The sequence below is a fragment of the Plectropomus leopardus genome, chromosome 18 (assembly GCF_026936395.1).
Source record: "Plectropomus leopardus strain MGB_pleo_1.0 chromosome 18, ASM2693639v1, whole genome shotgun sequence".
NCBI classification, from domain to species: domain Eukaryota; kingdom Metazoa; phylum Chordata; class Actinopteri; order Perciformes; family Serranidae; genus Plectropomus; species Plectropomus leopardus.
The window spans coordinates 8,384,312-8,405,858 of record NC_142193.1 but is presented as its reverse complement, the minus strand read 5'-3'; the positions used below and the strand labels follow the sequence as shown (position 1 = coordinate 8,405,858).

The following is a 21,547-nucleotide window of genomic DNA, read 5'->3' as shown; positions in this document are numbered from 1 at the left end:
GATGTCTACAAGCTGGCTTAAAATACACATTTCACACCAAATCATACAGTGTCTGACTATATCTGACTATATGATTTCATGTGATAGAGAGATTGATAGAGTGATTGACTGATATCATAGGCTGCTTTTTTATAATTGTCCATGTTTCCAGATGGTTCTGGTAATCCATGGTTTATGGTTGTGGAATGGTTAAACTATCAACACATCCTGACTGGAAAAAAACGGCCGCATGGAGGCTCTTCCTGATCGCGGTACGTCCACTCTGCAGCCGCTGTTAATAGTGATCCACAGCAGGTACGGCCGTGACAGCACATCACATCCCCACTGTCACGCCAGTCCTTATTCACTGCGAACACACTCCTGCTTTTTAAACTCTGAAACATCAACACTGCTACATTTTCAGTTTACTGTTGTGTTTATCCAGCTGTGGGTGCTTCAGTCATAGGCCAAAACAGGATTAAGCCAACTGCCAACATCAAATAAATCAAAGTCCAGAGTCTAGCTGCTGTACCTGTGAGCTGGGAGGTTTTCCTGACATTTCTCTCATTGTTCTGTGATTCAGAAGCAACATGGAGCAGATCACTGACCACCTCTGCAGGTATAAAAACTACACTTTTGCTGCTGGTTACACAACTCCAGAATACATGGATTCGCTCCAGAGCTTTGAAATTCGAGATACTGACATATTCCTTGTTACTTATCCGAAGTCTGGTGAGTGAGGAAACCTCTTTATCACTTGCTTTTACACTTTTTTCCACTGCTGGGAACAGATTGACTGATGTGGTATGATGCCTCCCCTCCCCTCTCAACAGGCACTATATGGACTCAACAGATCATCATCTCCATCTGTGAGTTAGACGGAGGTCTGAATGAATATCCAAACAACTTGGAACAAATGCCGTGGCTGGAGTTCAAATGGGCTCGAGAAGATTACGCCCTACGACCGTCTCCACGACTCTTCGCCTCTCACCTCTTCCCGGCTCTCATGCCTCCAGGACTGAAGGACAAGAAGGCAAAGGTCAGTATTTTATGGAAGTCCAGAACATTATGATGACCATGTTTATATGCTAATAATGTACATAAGTTTACATATTAATATAATTTTTCTATTACTCTGCACTTCAGTGCAATTTCCACCTCTGGTTAGATGTTTAACTCAATCAATAAATCATTTCTTTGTCACATGGAGTCACACAAGGTACAACTCCAATAAAATCTGATTTTGGCTTTCAGAGATTATGAAAACAAGATCATTTAGATAAAACATTTTTTATGCCACATTCTGTTTTGCAACTATGTTCTTGACTTGAATCATAAATCCATAAATCCGATACACTTCCCTCCCTGAAAGCCCAAACCCCAAAGTTGTTGTTTTTTTTTTAAGTTAAATATATCCATAATGTTTCCCAAATTAATCATGTAAAGTAATCATGAGCTCAAAATTGACTAAAAAATCAATTACGAGTTTTGCTCTAATCAAGCAGCCCAAGTATGTGTGTATATGTATATGTTTGTAATTATTTTTTCACCTCTGGCAATAGCCGAGGCCGGAGGCATTATGTTTTGTCCTTCTGTCCATCCATGGCAAATTCATAGGTCCCATTCAGGTGAATGTGACATCTTAAGAACACCTTAAAGGAATATCTTTAACCCTGGCACAAACATTCACTTGGACTCAACAATGAACTGATGAGAGTATTATACTTAAAGGTCAAGGTCATGGTGACCATTACTCAATGTCATAACTTAGGGACAGAAGAGGAGAAATTTGATCAGTGCTCACTTTAAAACTGTGATGATTGTAATTTTATGCAAACTGAAAATTGGTTACTCAGCAAAAATAACAGTTGTTTTCAACAGGGATGTAATTCCATAATTGTAGTCCTGTGTATCTGAGCCTGAGCTAAATGTCAAAGTATCACTTCAAAGTATCACTTCATCATTTAAGATCTGTTTGGAATCGAGAAGAGAACATGTTGGTTTAATCTCGGGGTTGATCATTGTTTGTTTTTACATCAGATAATCTACGTGATGCGGAATCCAAAGGACAACATCGTCTCCTACTACCACTTCAGTAGCAACTGTGGTGACCTTGAGACTCCCAAGAGCTTTGACTACTACCTTGAGCAGTATCTGGCAGGAAACGGTAAGATACAGAATAACCATCTGATCACGAAGAGTTGACAGACAGATTTGAAGGTATTTTTAATGTTATGTTAAAAGCGTGGATTGTGTGTTTGTGCTGACAATACCTGCAGATATTTTATGACATACTATACTATAACTGTTTCATGACCTTACGATACTATGACTATACTATACTATGACTTAAAAAAATATTTTCCTGACCTACTATATAACATAACATATTTTATGCCGTGCTGTGCAATGACATTTTCAATGATTTTTTTAATAACATACTATACTGTGACTTTTTCTGATGCTTTAACATTTTTATACTACTACTTTTCAAAATGTTCTATGACCTACTGACATTATTTATGGCATGTTTTACTATGACCTACTATACTATTGTATCTTTTACTTAAAATACTATACTATAAAATTTATAGGACTTATTTTCTGACACACTATCCTTTGACTGTTAAATGACACATTATGCGATCTTTTCTATGTTTTTTGAAAAGAAAAACATATAATGCTGTGACAATGCTGTGGCATACTGTGCTCTGACATTTTTATGACATTTTCATAACACTTCTTATGACATATAAGTGATGTCAGAAAAATGTCAGAAAAATGTTTTTTTTTTTTTTTTAAAAATCTATCTGGTTATCTTGTTCATATTATATGACCTACCATGCCATGACGTGGCATTTTTTACGACATACTACAGTATAAAGTTTTTTATGATTTTTTTTTATCAGTTTTGTAGGAAACAGATGATTGAGGCTGTCATTTTATCAGTCCTGGATTATGGTGATGTTATCTTATAGACATGCTTCTGCTTCCACTCTGACTGGACTCAGTTTATTACTCTGCGCTCAGAATTATTCCTGGTAACAGTTACTCCACCTATCATTGCATTTTATATGATAAGGTGGGATGGGCACCTCTATCTGTGAGATGAGATATGCATTGGTTTCTTTTCATTTATAAAGTTTTGAAAGACAACATGCCACCATACCGCAGCACATCATGAAACTGGTCAAAAAGTAATTATTCTACATGTTAAAGCGATTGCTTAATGCTCAGTTTTACACGGACCAAATATTAAATTTGGAAAAACTGCTTTTAGTTTTTCTGCTGCGTCTACTTTGAACATCTGGCATCTTACATCCAAACTTAACACAATTGTTACTATGGTCCACTTTAAAACTATCATTACCATGGTTATCTGCTTTTGAATGTAACTTTTTAATGGTCCATCCATCCATCATAAAGTTGGCGGATCATCCTGGTTTGACCACATCAGGGAGTGGCATTCTATGAGAGACCAGTACAACATCCTCTTCCTGACCTATGAGGACATGATTTTGGTGAGATGCTTTTTTCCATGTATAGTCAAGAATTTCTGTGGTGTGGGGAAGGAAGTTGTTTCAAAACCATTTAACACCATTAATTTATAGAAGCTGCATTCCTTTGGAAATGACCCTCGTGGAAATAATACATTTTTTGTCAGTGTTTAAACTCGTCTGTTTGCCTTCTGTTTCCCTTTTAGGACCTGAAGGCAGCAGTAACTAAGATCTGCACTTTCTTGGGGAAGAACTTGAGTGGAGCAGCCATTGAGGAAGTTGTTGGAAAAGCTACATTTAACAGCATGAAGAAGAACTCAAAAGCCAACTACGAGTTTCTGCCGCAAGAGAAGGTGAAGAAAGACTTCATGCGTAAAGGTAAAATAACATAACTGCAGCTTAAGTTTATAAACATTTATACAGTTATCGAGTTGAGTTTGTTTTTCTTATTTTTATTACAGGTAAGATCGGTGACTGGAAGAACTACTTTACTGACGCTCAGAGTCAAAGAGTTGATCAACTTCTTCAGGAGAGACTCGGTGATTTGTCTCTGAAGTTTACCTGGGAATAAGCAGAGCAGCCACCAATCATAAGATGTTTACATCTTTTTAAGCCTGAAATGCCCAAAATTGATTGACCCTGTGTCTTCCTTACACGTACAATATCTACACTAGCTAATTAGATCAGTTGATATGCATCACAATATTGCTTTTAATCCATGTTTGAAGTTCTGTACCAGAAAAAAATGAACACACAAGCAGAAATACAACCAATAAATGCAGTTCACTTATTTGCTGTATTCATGGAATATTAAATATTGGTCTTTTTACTCTGTTTCACTTGTCTGCCAGCTTTAGTTACTTTTCAGTTTACAGTTTTTTTTATGCCATTTATCATCAGTGAAAATCAACCTCAATATCATCCACTTTTCTGAGGTCCCCATGGTGCTCGTTATGGCCGATCCATGACTAGCACATAAGTTTAATAACATAACACCACTCAGGTTCAGATCCGGCAGGGTGTTCTTCCAAATCACATCTCCTCCAGGTTTATCCAAAATTTGAGCAACCTGCAAGAAAGGCTGAGTACTCCCAACAGCTGATTAGTATAAACAACAGTCAGAGGCCTTCTCTCAGCAACTCACTGTGCATTGAGACCCTTATGTGTTAAGAAAATTCTCCCACCACTTAAGCTAATAAACTCTTAAAAAAAAACTCTGAATCAGTTAAAAAATGCATTGTCACAAAGCTGAAAACAAAGCTTGTTTTCTGACATCATGAAAGGTCGATCTTTTAGAGATAAATGGTTCTCACAGAACAGCAGTGCCACAAACATATGATCTTTTAGAATATGATGTAAATTAAACTACCCAACAGTATATGAAGGAACTGAAAATGAGCACAACCATAAAACACTGACATTGTGTTATATTTTCAGCTTGCTGTTTGTGGCAGTGTGCACTCAGCTGTCAGTGTTGAATATAAAGGTCGATGCATAAAGATGCTAACTGCCAATGGCATATCAAACAAATCAAAGTCCAGAGTCCAGCTGCTGTACCTGTGAACTGAGAGGCTTCTGTGCTCTGCTCTGGTCTGTAACATTTCTCTCATTGTTCTGTGACTCAGAAGCAACATGGAGAAGATCAACGACTACCTCTACAGGTATAAAAACTACACCTTTATCAAGAGTTTCACATCTCCAGAGCACATCGATTCACTTCAGAGCTTTAAAATTCGAGATAGTGACATATTCCTCATCACTTATCCAAAGTCAGGTCAGTGAGACAAATTCTTTATTACACTATTTGCTTTTACAGTTTTGTCCACTGCTTGGAGCAGAATTACTGATCAGGTATGATGTCTCATTACTTAACTTATGACCCACTTTACAGGCACTATATGAACCCAACAAATCATCATCTCCATCTGTGAGTTAGACGGGGGTCTGAATGAATGTCCAAACAACATGGAGCAAATGCCGTGGCTGGAGCATAAGGATTATGAAATACATCCAGCCCTACGACCGTCTCCACGACTCTTTTCCTCTCACCTCATTCCAGCTCTCATGCCTCCGGGACTGAAGGACAAGAAAGCAAAGGTCAGTATGGAGTGGTAACAAGTGGTTGGATATCAACACCCAAAGCTAGCTTGACAGCAACCTCCAACATTTGATAGATGTCACATTTAGATTGATTAACACTGACTTAAAATGAAATAAAATATCAAGTCTAATGATGTTTTCTACCTCACGGCCATTTGGACGACATTGGATTTTGATTATGTAACAGCACAACTAAAAACAAAGAAAAGATCAAGGTCAGCTGTCGTCAGCAATAAGCATTGTTTTTAGCAGGAATGGGCTTCCATAGATAGTGGTCCTATGTGCCTGAGCCTGAACTAAAGATTTTACATTAATTATCTACATTCAGTTTGGCACATAGAACATAACAATTTATACTCTGGGTTGATGGATGTTTGTTTTTACATTAGATGATCTACGTGATGCGTAATCCAAAGGACAACATCGTCTCCTATTACCACTTCAGTAGCAACTGTGGTGACCTTGAGACTCCCAAGAGCTTTGACTACTACCTTGAGCAGTATCTGGCAGGAAACGGTAAGAAACCCAAATTTGTATTATTTGAAATTTGTATCATTTTTTGAAAATAACAAACCAGAGATAAATTATCTTTCTGTCCATCCATCCATCCAGTTTTAGGATCATCCTGGTTTGACCACATCAGGGAGTGGCATTCAAAGAGAGACCAGTACAACATCCTCTTCCTGACCTATGAGGACATGATTTTGGTAAGATGCTGTTTTCAGTATCATTGTTCAGCATTTTCTTGGTGTAAGGAATTACATATCCATTTCAAAATAGCAATTAAAAAGAGCCATGTTCATTTGAAAATGAAACTCTAAAAAAGAACACATTTGATGGCAGTTTTTAAACTTGTCTGTTTGCCCTCGGTTTTCCTTTTAGGACTTGAAGGCAGCAGTAACTAAGATCTGCACGTTTTTTAGGGAAAAACCTGAGTGAAGCAGCTATTGAGAAAGTTGTAGAAAAAGCTACATTTGACACCATGAAGAAAAACTCAAAAGCCAACTACGAGTTTCTGCCAAAAGAGCAGGTGAAGAAAGGCTTCATGCGTAAAGGTAAAATAACATAACTGCAGCTTAGGTGCATAAACACTTCACCAGATATCGAGTCTAGTTTGGTTTTCTTTTCTTTTTAATGACAGGTAAGATCGGTGACTGGAAGAACTACTTTACTGACGCTCAGAGTCAAAGAGTTGATCAGCTTCTTCAGGAGAGACTCGGTGATTTGTCTCTGAAGTTTATCTGGGAATAAGCAGCCTCCAACCATAAGATGTTTACATCTTTTTTTAAGCCTTAAATGCCCAAAATGTATTAACCCTGTGTCCCTCTTGTGCTTACAATAGCCACAGTAGCTAATATCTACAGTAGCTATTCTGTACCAGTAAAAAAAAAAATAAAAAAACAAGCAGAAAACATTAATAAATGCAGTTGGTCAATTTGTTATCTTTTCAAAATATTAAATATTGTTCTTTTTGTTTGTCTCACAGCTTGAGTTACTTTCAAGATTCCAGATTTTCATGCCCTTCCCGTCCAAAGAAAACATATCCCCAGATGTGTTCATTTTGAATGTTTGTGATAAACTGAGTGATGAAGTGCTCTTTTATGGTTTCTGACCCAATGAAAAGTTGACTTTTTAGAGATATGTGGTTCTCACAGGACAGCAATGCTACAAACATCAGATGGTCTTTTCAAATTTGATGCATTGCTGTAGATTTAACTACCCAACTGTATATAAAGGAGTTAAAATTAGCACAATGTTAAGCATCTACAGCGGTAAAATGCAACATACACATTAATGTAACAGCCATAGTTGTGAGACCTGTGGTATTAAATACCGTAATAATAGATATCTTTCCAGGCAATGTATCAAAGTTAAAAATTCCTGTCTCAGTTCTGCATTACTGGTCCCCTGCTCATTTCTGCCTGTTCAGCCACCCAGCTCCTGGTTTTCTGCTCCTCAGTATCAGTCAGGCCCAACTCATCAAGGCAACTCAGTTCACCTGTTCCTGATTACACACAGCCAGTACGTATACACCAGCCTCACAGACACTGCCTCTGTGTGTCTGTTTGCTTGCTCTCCTTGGCTGTATAACGTTCCCGACTGCTCTACAACATTCACCTCGTTGTGCTAACCTGTGATGCGGAGTTATTTGCCATGTGATGAAACACACCGTCTTCGTGTATATGCCATGGAGATTACTCGCCGTCATTGCCGGCTCCTTGATTCCTCCCCCTGCCTGACCTACCTTCTTCCTCACTGGTGTGTTCACTGCCTGATGCTGTTTCTTGCCAGCTCCTTCATGGCACAGATTAACACGACTAAGCTTTCTGGTGTATGCATCCTGCAGATGCTGGTGACTTGCCTGTCTTCTGCTTTGGCGTGGCCCGCATTGGCTTTTTATTAATCCTGTGCCTCTGGAGACTCCAAGCTGGGGATTTGGACTTTCCTGCTGTTTCACTTACCTGCTCTTTTGGTGTTCTGTTAAGATGTGCAATAAAGGCCATTACATATTGTCTACTGCTTTTCAGTTGTGCTGAATCTTGGTTCACACCACACCCTTTACGATACAATAAGATACAATACAACATACTTTATTGTTCCTTTGGAGAAATTTATCTTAGACTCAGTGCTGCACAGATAATGCCTCCACAGTTAAGAAAAAAACACTCTAATCATATTATTACATTAAAAACACAAAAACAACATTAGATGTACCATTGCACATAATCCCACTTACACCTAAACACAATATTGTGCACACAAAGTATGGAGATAGGTCTTGCTATGCCAGACTTCTTACTTAGTCTGGCATAGACTTCTTACTTCTTCTTACTACTGTAACTTAGAAAATCTGAAAAGTATGCACTTTTCTGTGGCAACCTGATGGTCCACACTTCCCATAACATGTCCTACCAGCAAACGTTGCATTCACAAGTTAACCACACGGCCACGTACCTTAAAGGGAAGGCTACCCCTCCATCTTTTTTAAAAATGTAACTTTTTAAAATATGCCAACCACATCTATATTGTGTGGCAAGAAGGGCAGCTTTAGGTGATACTGACTGATAATGTGTTTTATAATACGTTTGTCATGGTCATGGATGGCCATGTATATTATTGTTAAGATCTCTCTCTCTCGCTCTCTCTCTTTATATATATATATATATATATATATATATATATATATATATATATATATATAAATATATTACAAAAATGACTTTGAGCCTGTATGAAGATGTGATGATTTTTTATTTATAATGTAATGTTGTTTGTGGTGTGCTGTTATTGCGGTGTTTTTTATTTATTTATATAATTAATGAGATGTTATACGCTAACTTTTTTATGACATACTATACATTGACTTTTTTTTAACTAAAGTTATTATGCTATGACATTTTCTAGTCTTTAATGAAACAATTTATTGTTTTGACTTTTTTGTGATATGATGTGACTTTCTAAAAATTAGTTTAATGACCTACAATATGACACATTTTGTGACACACTATGCAACTTTTATGACATTATTTTTTTAAATTAGGTTTTTTTTGTGCCTTAAATCCACAGGACAACATTCGAGTGAGAGAGGGAGAGACAGGGGGTGACATGCAGCAAAGGTTGCAGGCTGAAATCGGGGCCCAATCTACCTGGTGAGCTACTGGGTGCCCTGACATTTTCATGATACAGTATACATTGATGCATTTTATGATATAAGATGACATGAAATTTTTATGCAATTTTTATGACACACTATGATATGACATTTTTAATGATAATACTATATACTATAATAATATAGTATGGCATTTTTTACGACATTTTCATGGCATTCTCCATGACATACTAGACTATTACATTTTTATATTTTTCTCACAATAACATTTTTTCTTCACTGAAAATATTGTGCTTTGAATTTTCTACGGCATTTATGACCTACTGTAAAATGTGTTTTTATTGCGTTTTTATGGCTCAGTACATTATGACATTTTAATATTTTTACTCTTCACTTTGACTTTTTTAAAATATACTATGACTATACTACTATTCAATGACAATTTTATGGCATTTTACACTGAAAAATGACATTTATGAAATGCTATGCAATTATGTTTTTCAATACAAATCCTGTGCTTTAAATTTAAACATTTTTTATACAATTACATTTTTATGAAATAGAGGAACTGGAGGATCTCCAACTGGTTGGGGCGCCTGTCCATGGGCAGCCCCCTATTATTTTCGTCTTCTTGTTCTTCTTGTTGTTCTCCTTCTTCTCCTTCCTCCTCCTCTTCTGCTTTTTAAATGCTGTATGATAGACGAAACAATGACATTTTCGTGGCATTTTTACGACATACTATATTATGACAACTTTTGTGAGATACATTACTATGATATTTCGATGACATTAAATGACATGGCATGGTACATTATGATTTTTTAACATTTTTTGTATTATGACTTTTTAAAGATATTCTGTTACATATTATACGAATACATTTTTATGACCTATTATGCTATGACATTTTTTAAAGATTTTTTGTTCATCTTTTTTTTTTCAATATAAAATCTTTGCTATATATTTTCATGACAGTTTTTTTAGTGACATATTATCCCAAGACTTTTTATGACATTTTTATAGTGAGTAGAGTATGAAATTTTCATTTTATTTGTATGACGTACCATGATGACATTTTTATGACATTTTCCATTTGATTTTTAGAATTAAATGTTCTATGACATACTATACTATGACATTTTTTAATAGAATTAGTTTTTTTAACATACTATAATATGACATTTGGTAGTGTTTCCTACATACTACACTGTGACTTTTTTTTGATGTGCTATGGTATCTCCTGCTATACTATCTTCTATCGATCTTTTAAAACATGCTATACTGTGACACTTTTTTTGTCGACTTACTATATTATGAGTGTTATTTAAATTTGTTTTACATGCTTTACTGTGACATTTATTTCAGTTTTGTGTCATACTATACTATGGCACTTTTTTTCGATGTGCTATACTAAAACATTTTTTTTCCCGACAAAAAACAGCCGTACTATAGTGTGGCAAAAAACGTGAAATCATGACTTGTCCAAAAAATGCTGAAAATGGCATAAAATGGGGTGCAGAGACATGCCATAGCATTGAATGTTGAAAGACGGCCAAAAAGCCATTAATAATGCATGCTGAAAAAACAACCAAAAATGCAATACTATAGTATAGCAAAATATGTCAAAATTTTGAGTTGTCCAGAAAATGCTGAAAATTTCTGGAAATGGCATAAAATAGTGTGCAGAGACATGTCATAGCATAAAATGATGCAAAAAGGCCAGAACATATTAATAATGCATGTTCAAAAAAACGACCAAAAATGAAATACTATAGTATGGCAAAATATGTCAAATTTTGACTTTTCCAAAAAAGGCTGAAAACTGCTGGAAATGGCATAAAATAGCATGCAGTACATGCCATAGCATAGAATGTTGCAAGAACGTCCAAAAACACATTTATAATGCATGTTGAAAAAATGACCAAAAAATGCAATACTATAGTATGGCAAAATATGCCTAATTTTAACTTGTCCAAAAAATGTTGACAACTGCTGGAAATGGCATAAAATACCGTGCAGAGCCATGACAGCAAGAATGTTGCAAAAACAGCCAAAAAAACATTAATAATGCAAACATGCAAAACTATAGTATGGCAAAATATGTCAAATGTTGACTTGTCCAAAAAAGGCTGACAACTGCTGGAAATGGCATAAAATAGTGTGCAGAGCCACAACATAGCATAAAAAATTGCATATAAAATTGCAGAAAACGCCCAAAACACCCAAATATGGCATGTCGAAAAATTGACCAAAAAAGCAAGGCTATAGTATGGCAAAAATGGCAAAAAAGGACATTTCCTAAAAACAGCTGAAAACTGATAAAAATGACATGAAATAGTGCGCAGAGACATGCCATTGCATATAAAATTGCAGGAAAATCCAAAAACACCCAAATATGGCATGTCGAAAAATTTAACAAAAAAGCAAGGCTATAGTATGGCAAAAATGTCAAAAAGTGACATTTCAAATAAAATACTGAAAACTGATGAAAACGACATTAAATATCGCACAGAGACACGCCATTGCATATAAAATTGCAGAAAACGCCAAAAACACCCAAATATGGCATGTCGAAAAATTGACCAAAAAAGCAAGGCTATAGTATGGCAAAAATGGCAAAAAAGGACATTTCCTAAAAACAGCTGAAAACTGATAAAAATGACATGAAATAGTGCGCAGAGACATGCCATTGCATATAAAATTGCAGGAAAATCCAAAAACACCCAACAATGGCATGTCGAAAAATTGAACAAAAAAGCAAGGCTATAGCATGGCAAAAATGTCAAAAAGTGACAATTCAAAAAAAATACTGAAAACTGATGAAAACGACATTAAATATCGCACAGAGACACGCCATTGCATATAAAATTGCAGAAAACGCCAAAAACACCCAAATATGGCATGTCGAAAAATTGACCAAAAAAGCAAGGCTATAGTATGGCAAAAATGGCAAAAAAGGACATTTCCTAAAAACAGCTAAAAAATGATAAAAATGACATGAAATAGTGCGCAGAGACATGCCATTGCATATAAAATTGCAGGAAAATCCAAAAACACCCAAATATGGCATGTCGAAAAATTTAACAAAAAAGCAAGGCTATAGTATGGCAAAAATGGCAAAAAAGGACATTTCCTAAAAACAGCTGAAAACTGATAAAAATGACATGAAATAGTGCGCAGAGACATGCCATTGCATATAAAATTGCAGGAAAATCCAAAAACACCCAAATATGGCATGTCGAAAAATTTAACAAAAAAGCAAGGCTATAGTATGGCAAAAATGTCAAAAAGGACATTTCCTAAAAACAGCTGAAAACTGATAAAAATGACATGAAATAGTTGAGAGACATGCCATTGCATATAAAATTGCAGGAAAATCCAAAAACACCCAAATATGGCATGTCGAAAAATTGAACAAAAAAGCAAGGCTATAGTATGGCAAAAACGGCAAAAATGACATTTCCTGCAAACAGCTGAAAACTGATGAAAATAACATGAAATAGTCCATAGAGACACGCTATTGCATAGAAAGTTGTAGAAAACGCTATTAAAACCCAAATGTGGCATGTCGAAAAATTGAACAAAAAAGCAAGGCTATAGTATGGCAAAAATGTCAAAAAGTGACATTTCAAATAAAATACTGAAAACTGATAAAAATGACATGAAATAGTGCGCAGAGACATGCCATTGCATATAAAATTGCAGGAAAATCCAAAAACACCCAAATGTGGCATGTCGAAAAATTGAACAAAAAAGCAAGGCTATAGTATGGCAAAAGTGTCAAAAAGTGACAATTCAAAAAAAATACTGAAAACTGATGAAAACGACATTAAATATCGCACAGAGACACGCCATTGCATATAAAATTGCAGAAAACGCCAAAAACACCCAAATATGGCATGTCGAAAAATTGACCAAAAAAGCAAGGCTATAGTATGGCAAAAATGGCAAAAAAGGACATTTCCTAAAAACAGCTGAAAACTGATAAAAATGACATGAAATAGTGCGCAGAGACATTCCATTGCATATAAAATTGCAGGAAAATCCAAAAACACCCAACAATGGCATGTCGAAAAATTGAACAAAAAAGCAAGGCTATAGCATGGCAAAAATGTCAAAAAGTGACAATTCAAAAAAAATACTGAAAACTGATGAAAACGACATTAAATATCGCACAGAGACACGCCATTGCATATAAAATTGCAGAAAACGCCAAAAACACCCAAATATGGCATGTCGAAAAATTGACCAAAAAAGCAAGGCTATAGTATGGCAAAAATGGCAAAAAAGGACATTTCCTAAAAACAGCTGAAAACTGATAAAAATGACATGAAATAGTGCGCAGAGACATGCCATTGCATATAAAATTGCAGGAAAATCCAAAAACACCCAAATATGGCATGTCGAAAAATTTAACAAAAAAGCAAGGCTATAGTATGGCAAAAATGGCAAAAAAGGACATTTCCTAAAAACAGCTGAAAACTGATAAAAATGACATGAAATAGTGCGCAGAGACATGCCATTGCATATAAAATTGCAGGAAAATCCAAAAACACCCAAATATGGCATGTCGAAAAATTTAACAAAAAAGCAAGGCTATAGTATGGCAAAAATGTCAAAAAGGACATTTCCTAAAAACAGCTGAAAACTGATAAAAATGACATGAAATAGTGCGCAGAGACATGCCATTGCATATAAAATTGCAGGAAAATCCAAAAACACCCAAATATGGCATGTCGAAAAATTGAACAAAAAAGCAAGGCTATAGTATGGCAAAAACGGCAAAAATGACATTTCCTGCAAACAGCTGAAAACTGATGAAAATAACATAAAATAGTCCATAGAGACACGCTATTGCATAGAAAGTTGTAGAAAACGCTATTAAAACCCAAATGTGGCATGTCGAAAAATTGAACAAAAAAGCAAGGCTATAGTATGGCAAAAATGTCAAAAAGTGACATTTCAAATAAAATACTGAAAACTGATGAAAACGACATAAAATATCGCACAGAGACACGCCATTGCATTTAAAATTGCAGAAAACGCCAAAAACACCCAACTATGGCATGTTGAAAAATTGACTGAAAAAGCAAGGCTATAGTATGGCAAAAATGGCAAAAAAGTGACATTTCCTAAAAACTGCTGAAAACTGATGAAAATGACATGAAATAGTCCATAGAGACAAGCCATTGCATAGAATATTGCAAAAAAATGCCAAAAACACTCAACTATGGCATGTCGAAAAATTGACTGAAAAGCAAGGCGATAGTATGGCAAAAATGGAAAAAAATGACATTTCCTAAAAACTGCTGAAAACTGATGAAAATGACATGAAATAGTCCGCAGAGACATTACATTGCATATAAAATTGCAGAAAAATCCAAAAACACCCAAATATGGCATGTCGAAAAATTGAACAAAAAAGCAAGGCTATAGTATGGCAAAAACGGCAAAAATGACATTTCCTGCAAACAGCTGAAAACTGATGAAAATAACATGAAATAGTCCATAGAGACACGCTATTGCATAGAAAGTTGTAGAAAATGCTATTAAAACCCAAATGTGGCATGTCGAAAAATTGAACAAAAAAGCAAGGCTATAGTATGGCAAAAATGGCAAAAAATGACATTTCCTAAAAACAGCTGAAAACTGATAAAAATGACATGAAATAGTGCGCAGAGACATGCCTTTGCATATAAAATTGCAGGAAAATCCAAAAACACCCAACAATGGCATGTCGAAAAATTGAACAAAAAAGCAAGGCTATAGTATGGCAAAAACGGCAAAAATGACATTTCCTGCAAACAGCTGAAAACTGATGAAAATAACATGAAATAGTCCATAGAGACACGCTATTGCATAGAAAGTTGTAGAAAACGCTATTAAAACCCAAATGTGGCATGTCGAAAAATTGAACAAAAAAGCAAGGCTATAGTATGGCAAAAATGGCAAAAAATGACATTTCCTAAAAACAGCTGAAAACTGATAAAAATGACATGAAATAGTGCGCAGAGACATGCCATTGCATATAAAATTGCAGAAAAATCCAAAAACACCCAACAATGGCATGTCGAAAAATTGAACTAAAAAAGCAAGGCTATAGCATGGCAAAAATGTCAAAAAGTGACAATTCAAAAAAAATACTGAAAACTGATGAAAACGACATTAAATATCGCACAGAGACACGCCATTGCATATAAAATTGCAGAAAACGCCAAAAACACCCAAATATGGCATGTCGAAAAATTGACCAAAAAAGCAAGGCTATAGTATGGCAAAAATGGCAAAAAAGGACATTTCCTAAAAACAGCTGAAAACTGATAAAAATGACATGAAATAGTGCGCAGAGACATGCCATTGCATATAAAATTGCAGGAAAATCCAAAAACACCCAAATATGGCATGTCGAAAAATGTAACAAAAAAGCAAGGCTATAGTATGGCAAAAATGTCAAAAAGTGACATTTCAAATAAAATACTGAAAACTGATGAAAACGACATTAAATATCGCACAGAGACACGCCATTGCATATAAAATTGCAGAAAGCATAAAAACACCCAAATATGGCATGTCGAAAAATTGACCAAAAAAGCAAGGCTATAGTATGGCAAAAATGGCAAAAAAGGACATTTCCTAAAAACAGCTGAAAACTGATAAAAATGACATGAAATAGTGCGCAGAGACATGCCATTGCATATAAAATTGCAGGAAAATTCAAAAACACCCAAATATGGCATGTCGAAAAATTTAACAAAAAGCAAGGCTATAGTATGGCAAAAACGGCAAAAAAGGACATTTCCTAAAAACAGCTGAAAACTGATAAAAATGACATGAAATAGTGCGCAGAGACATGCCATTGCATATAAAATTGCAGGAAAATCCAAAAACACCCAAATATGGCATGTCGAAAAATTGAACAAAAAAGCAAGGCTATAGTATGGCAAAAATGGCAAAAAGTGACATTTCAAATAAAATACTGAAAACTGATGAAAACGACATAAAATATCGCACAGAGACACGCCATTCCATATAAAATTGCAGAAAAATCCAAAAACACCCAAATATGGCATGTCAAAAAATTGACCAAAAAGCAAGGCTATAGTATGGCAAAATGTCAAAAATGACATTTCCTAAAAACAGCTGAAAACTGATGAAAATGACATAAAATATCGCACAGAGACACGCCATTGCATATAAAATTGCAGAAAACGCCAAAAACACCCAAATATGGCATGTTGAAAAATTGACTGAAAAAGCAAGGCTATAGTATGGCAAAAATGGCAAAAAAGTGACATTTCCTAAAAACTGCTGAAAACTGATGAAAATGACATGAAATAGTCCATAGAGACAAGCCATTGCATAGAATATTGCAAAAAAATGCCAAAAACACTCAACTATGGCATGTCGAAAAATTGACTGAAAAGCAAGGCGATAGTATGGCAAAATGGAAAAATGACATTTCCTAAAAACAGCTGAAAACTGATAAAAATGACATGAAATAGTCCATAGAGACACGCTATTGCATAGAAAGTTGCAGAAAATGCTATTAAAACCCAAATGTGGCATGTCGAAAAATTGACCAAAAAAGCAAGGCTATAGTATGGCAAAATGGCAAAAAGGACATTTCCTAAAAACAGCTGAAAACTGATAAAAATGACATGAAATAGTGCAGAGACATGCCATTGCATATAAAATTGCAGGAAAATCCAAAAACACCCAAATATGGCATGTCGAAAAATTTAACAAAAAAGCAAGGCTATAGTATGGCAAAAACGGCAAAAAAGGACATTTCCTAAAAACAGCTGAAAACTGATAAAAATGACATGAAATAGTGCGCAGAGACATGCCATTGCATATAAAATTGCAGGAAAATCCAAAAACACCCAAATATGGCATGTCGAAAAATTGAACAAAAAAGCAAGGCTATAGTATGGCAAAAATGGCAAAAAGTGACATTTCAAATAAAATACTGAAAACTGATGAAAACGACATAAAATATCGCACAGAGACACGCCATTCCATATAAAATTGCAGAAAAATCCAAAAACACCCAAATATGGCATGTCAAAAAATTGACCAAAAAAGCAAGGCTATAGTATGGCAAAAATGTCAAAAAATGACATTTCCTAAAAACAGCTGAAAACTGATGAAAATGACATAAAATATCGCACAGAGACACGCCATTGCATTTAAAATTGCAGAAAACGCCAAAAACACCCAACTATGGCATGTTGAAAAATTGACTGAAAAAGCAAGGCTATAGTATGGCAAAAATGGCAAAAAAGTGACATTTCCTAAAAACTGCTGAAAACTGATGAAAATGACATGAAATAGTCCATAGAGACAAGCCATTGCATAGAATATTGCAAAAAAATGCCAAAAACACTCAACTATGGCATGTCGAAAAATTGACTGAAAAGCAAGGCGATAGTATGGCAAAAATGGAAAAAATGACATTTCCTAAAAACAGCTGAAAACTGATAAAATGACATGAAATAGTCCATAGAGACACGCTATTGCATAGAAAGTTGCAGAAAATGCTATTAAAACCCAAATGTGGCATGTCGAAAAATTGAACAAAAAAGCAAGGCTATAGTATGGCAAAAATGGCAAAAAAGGACATTTCCTAAAAACAGCTGAAAACTGATAAAAATGACATGAAATAGTGCGCAGAGACATGCCATTGCATATAAAATTGCAGGAAAATCCAAAAACACCCAAATATGGCATGTCAAAAAATTGACCAAAAAAGCAAGGCTATAGTATGGCAAAAATGTCAAAAAATGACATTTCAAAAAAAACTCTGAAAACTGATGAAAATGACATAAAATATCGCACAGAGACACGCCATTGCATATAAAATTGCAGAAAACGCCAAAAACACCCAAATATGGCATATCGAAAAATTGAACAAAAAAGCAAGGCTATAGTATGGGAAAAATGTCAAAAAGTGACATTTCCTAAAAACAGCTGGAAACTGATGAAAATGACATGAAATAGTGCGCAGAGACATGCCATTGCATATAAAATTGCAGGAAAATCCAAAAACACCCAAATATGGCATGTCGAAAAATGTAACAAAAAAGCAAGGCTATAGTATGGAAAAAATGTCAAAAGTGACATTTCAAATAAAATACTGAAAACTGATGAAAACGACATTAAATATCGCACAGAGACACGCCATTCCATATAAAATTGCAAAAAAAGCCAAAACACCCAAATATGGCATGTCGAAAAATTGACCAAAAAGCAAGGCTATAGTATGGCAAAATGGCAAAAAGGACATTTCCTAAAAACAGCTGAAAACTGATAAAAATGACATGAAATAGTGCGCAGAGACATGCCATTGCATATAAAATTGCAGGAAAATCCAAAAACACCCAAATATGGCATGTCGAAAAATTTAACAAAAAGCAAGGCTATAGTATGGCAAAAACGGCAAAAAAGGACATTTCCTAAAAACAGCTGAAAACTGATAAAAATGACATGAAATAGTGCGCAGAGACATGCCATTGCATATAAAATTGCAGGAAAATCCAAAAACACCCAAATATGGCATGTCGAAAAATTGAACAAAAAAGCAAGGCTATAGTATGGCAAAAATGGCAAAAAGTGACATTTCAAATAAAATACTGAAAACTGATGAAAACGACATAAAATATCGCACAGAGACACGCCATTCCATATAAAATTGCAGAAAAATCCAAAAACACCCAAATATGGCATGTCAAAAAATTGACCAAAAAGCAAGGCTATAGTATGGCAAAAATGTCAAAAAATGACATTTCCTAAAAACAGCTGAAAACTGATGAAAATGACATAAAATATCGCACAGAGACACGCCATTGCATATAAAATTGCAGAAAACGCCAAAAACACCCAAATATGGCATGTTGAAAAATTGACTGAAAAAGCAAGGCTATAGTATGGCAAAAATGGCAAAAAAGTGACATTTCCTAAAAACTGCTGAAAACTGATGAAAATGACATGAAATAGTCCATAGAGACAAGCCATTGCATAGAATATTGCAAAAAAATGCCAAAAACACTCAACTATGGCATGTCGAAAAATTGACTGAAAAGCAAGGCGATAGTATGGCAAAAATGGAAAAAAATGACATTTCCTAAAAACAGCTGAAAACTGATGAAAATGACATGAAATAGTCCATAGAGACAAGCCATTGCATAGAATATTGCAAAAAAATGCCAAAAACACTCAACTATGGCATGTCGAAAAATTGACTGAAAAGCAAGGCGATAGTATGGCAAAAATGGAAAAAAATGACATTTCCTAAAAACAGCTGAAAACTGATAAAAATGACATGAAATAGTCCATAGAGACACGCTATTGCATAGAAAGTTGCAGAAAATGCTATTAAAACCCAAATGTGGCATGTCGAAAAATTGACCAAAAAAGCAAGGCTATAGTATGGCAAAAATGGCAAAAAAGGACATTTCCTAAAAACAGCTGAAAACTGATAAAAATGACATGAAATAGTGCGCAGAGACATGCCATTGCATATAAAATTGCAGGAAAATCCAAAAACACCCAAATATGGCATGTCAAAAAATTGACCAAAAAAGCAAGGCTATAGTATGGCAAAAATGTCAAAAAATGACATTTCAAAAAAAACTCTGAAAACTGATGAAAATGACATAAAATATCGCACAGAGACACGCCATTGCATATAAAATTGCAGAAAACGCCAAAAACACCCAAATATGGCATATCGAAAAATTGAACAAAAAAGCAAGGCTATAGTATGGGAAAAATGTCAAAAAGTGACATTTCCTAAAAACAGCTGGAAACTGATGAAAATGACATGAAATAGTGCGCAGAGACATGCCATTGCATATAAAATTGCAGGAAAATCCAAAAACACCCAAATATGGCATGTCGAAAAATGTAACAAAAAAGCAAGGCTATAGTATGGCAAAAATGTCAAAAAGTGACATTTCAAATAAAATACTGAAAACTGATGAAAACGACATTAAATATCGCACAGAGACACGCCATTGCATATAAAATTGCAGAAAACGCCAAAAACACCCAAATATGGCATGTCGAAAAATTGACCAAAAAAGCAAGGCTATAGTATGGCAAAAATGGCAAAAAAGGACATTTCCTAAAAACAGCTGAAAACTGATAAAAATGACATGAAATAGTGCGCAGAGACATGCCATTGCATATAAAATTGCAGGAAAATCCAAAAACACCCAAATATGGCATGTCGAAAAATTTAACAAAAAGCAAGGCTATAGTATGGCAAAAACGGCAAAAAAGGACATTTCCTAAAAACAGCTGAAAACTGATAAAAATGACATGAAATAGTGCAGAGACATGCCATTGCATATAAAATTGCAGGAAAATCCAAAAACACCCAAATATGGCATGTCGAAAAATTGAACAAAAAAGCAAGGCTATAGTATGGCAAAAACGGCAAAAATGACATTTCAAATAAAATACTGAAAACTGATGAAAACGACATAAAATATCGCACAGAGACACGCCATTCCATATAAAATTGCAGAAAAATCCAAAAACACCCAAATATGGCATGTCAAAAAATTGACCAAAAAAGCAAGGCTATAGTATGGCAAAAATGTCAAAAAATGACATTTCCTAAAAACAGCTGAAAACTGATGAAAATGACATAAAATATCGCACAGAGACACGCCATTGCATATAAAATTGCAGAAAACGCCAAAAACACCCAAATATGGCATGTTGAAAAATTGACTGAAAAAGCAAGGCTATAGTATGGCAAAAATGGCAAAAAAGTGACATTTCCTAAAACTGCTGAAAACTGATGAAAATGACATGAAATAGTCCATAGAGACAAGCCATTGCATAGAATATTGCAAAAAATGCCAAAAACACTCAACTATGGCATGTCGAAAAATTGACTGAAAAGCAAGGCGATAGTATGGCAAAATGGAAAAAATGACATTTCCTAAAAACAGCTGAAAACTGATGAAAATGACATGAAATAGTCCATAGAGACAAGCCATTGCATAGAATATTGCAAAAAATGCCAAAAACACTCAACTATGGCATGTCGAAAAATTGACTGAAAAGCAAGGCGATAGTATGGCAAAATGGAAAAAATGACATTTCCTAAAACAGCTGAAAACTGATAAAAATGACATGAAATAGTCCATAGAGACACGCTATTGCATAGAAAGTTGCAGAAAATGCTATTAAAACCCAAATGTGGCATGTCGAAAAATTGACCAAAAAAGCAAGGCTATAGTATGGCAAAAATGGCAAAAAAGGACATTTCCTAAAAACAGCTGAAAACTGATAAAAATGACATGAAATAGTGCGCAGAGACATGCCATTGCATATAAAATTGCAG

The 21,547-nt window shown here is 35.0% G+C and overlaps 1 protein-coding gene and 1 pseudogene across 3 annotated transcripts; both read left to right on the top strand.

Moving 5' to 3' along the window:
* The first annotated feature begins 529 nt into the window (after positions 1–529).
* LOC121957032 (amine sulfotransferase-like) lies at positions 530–4,310 on the top strand. 2 transcript variants are annotated; one of them, XM_088069284.1, is made up of 6 exons: positions 530–711; positions 813–1,018; positions 2,020–2,146; positions 3,406–3,500; positions 3,683–3,829; positions 3,938–4,310. In XM_088069284.1, the coding sequence occupies exons 1-6, from the start codon at positions 570–572 to the stop codon at positions 4,028–4,030; spliced, it is 810 nt and encodes a 269-aa protein (XP_087925410.1). In that variant the 5' UTR covers positions 530–569; the 3' UTR covers positions 4,031–4,310. The 2 variants fall into 2 exon arrangements, with proteins under 2 accessions (XP_087925410.1, XP_042361462.2); XM_042505528.2 differs by having other exon boundaries at positions 535–711; positions 3,683–3,854.
* A 792-nt stretch (positions 4,311–5,102) lies between these two features.
* LOC121957090 (amine sulfotransferase-like) lies at positions 5,103–7,048 on the top strand (annotated as a pseudogene). Its single transcript, XR_015774849.1, has 6 exons — positions 5,103–5,250; positions 5,368–5,573; positions 5,966–6,092; positions 6,189–6,283; positions 6,459–6,631; positions 6,718–7,048. The product of XR_015774849.1 is annotated as an amine sulfotransferase-like (transcript).
* The last annotated feature ends 14,499 nt before the right edge of the window (positions 7,049–21,547 follow it).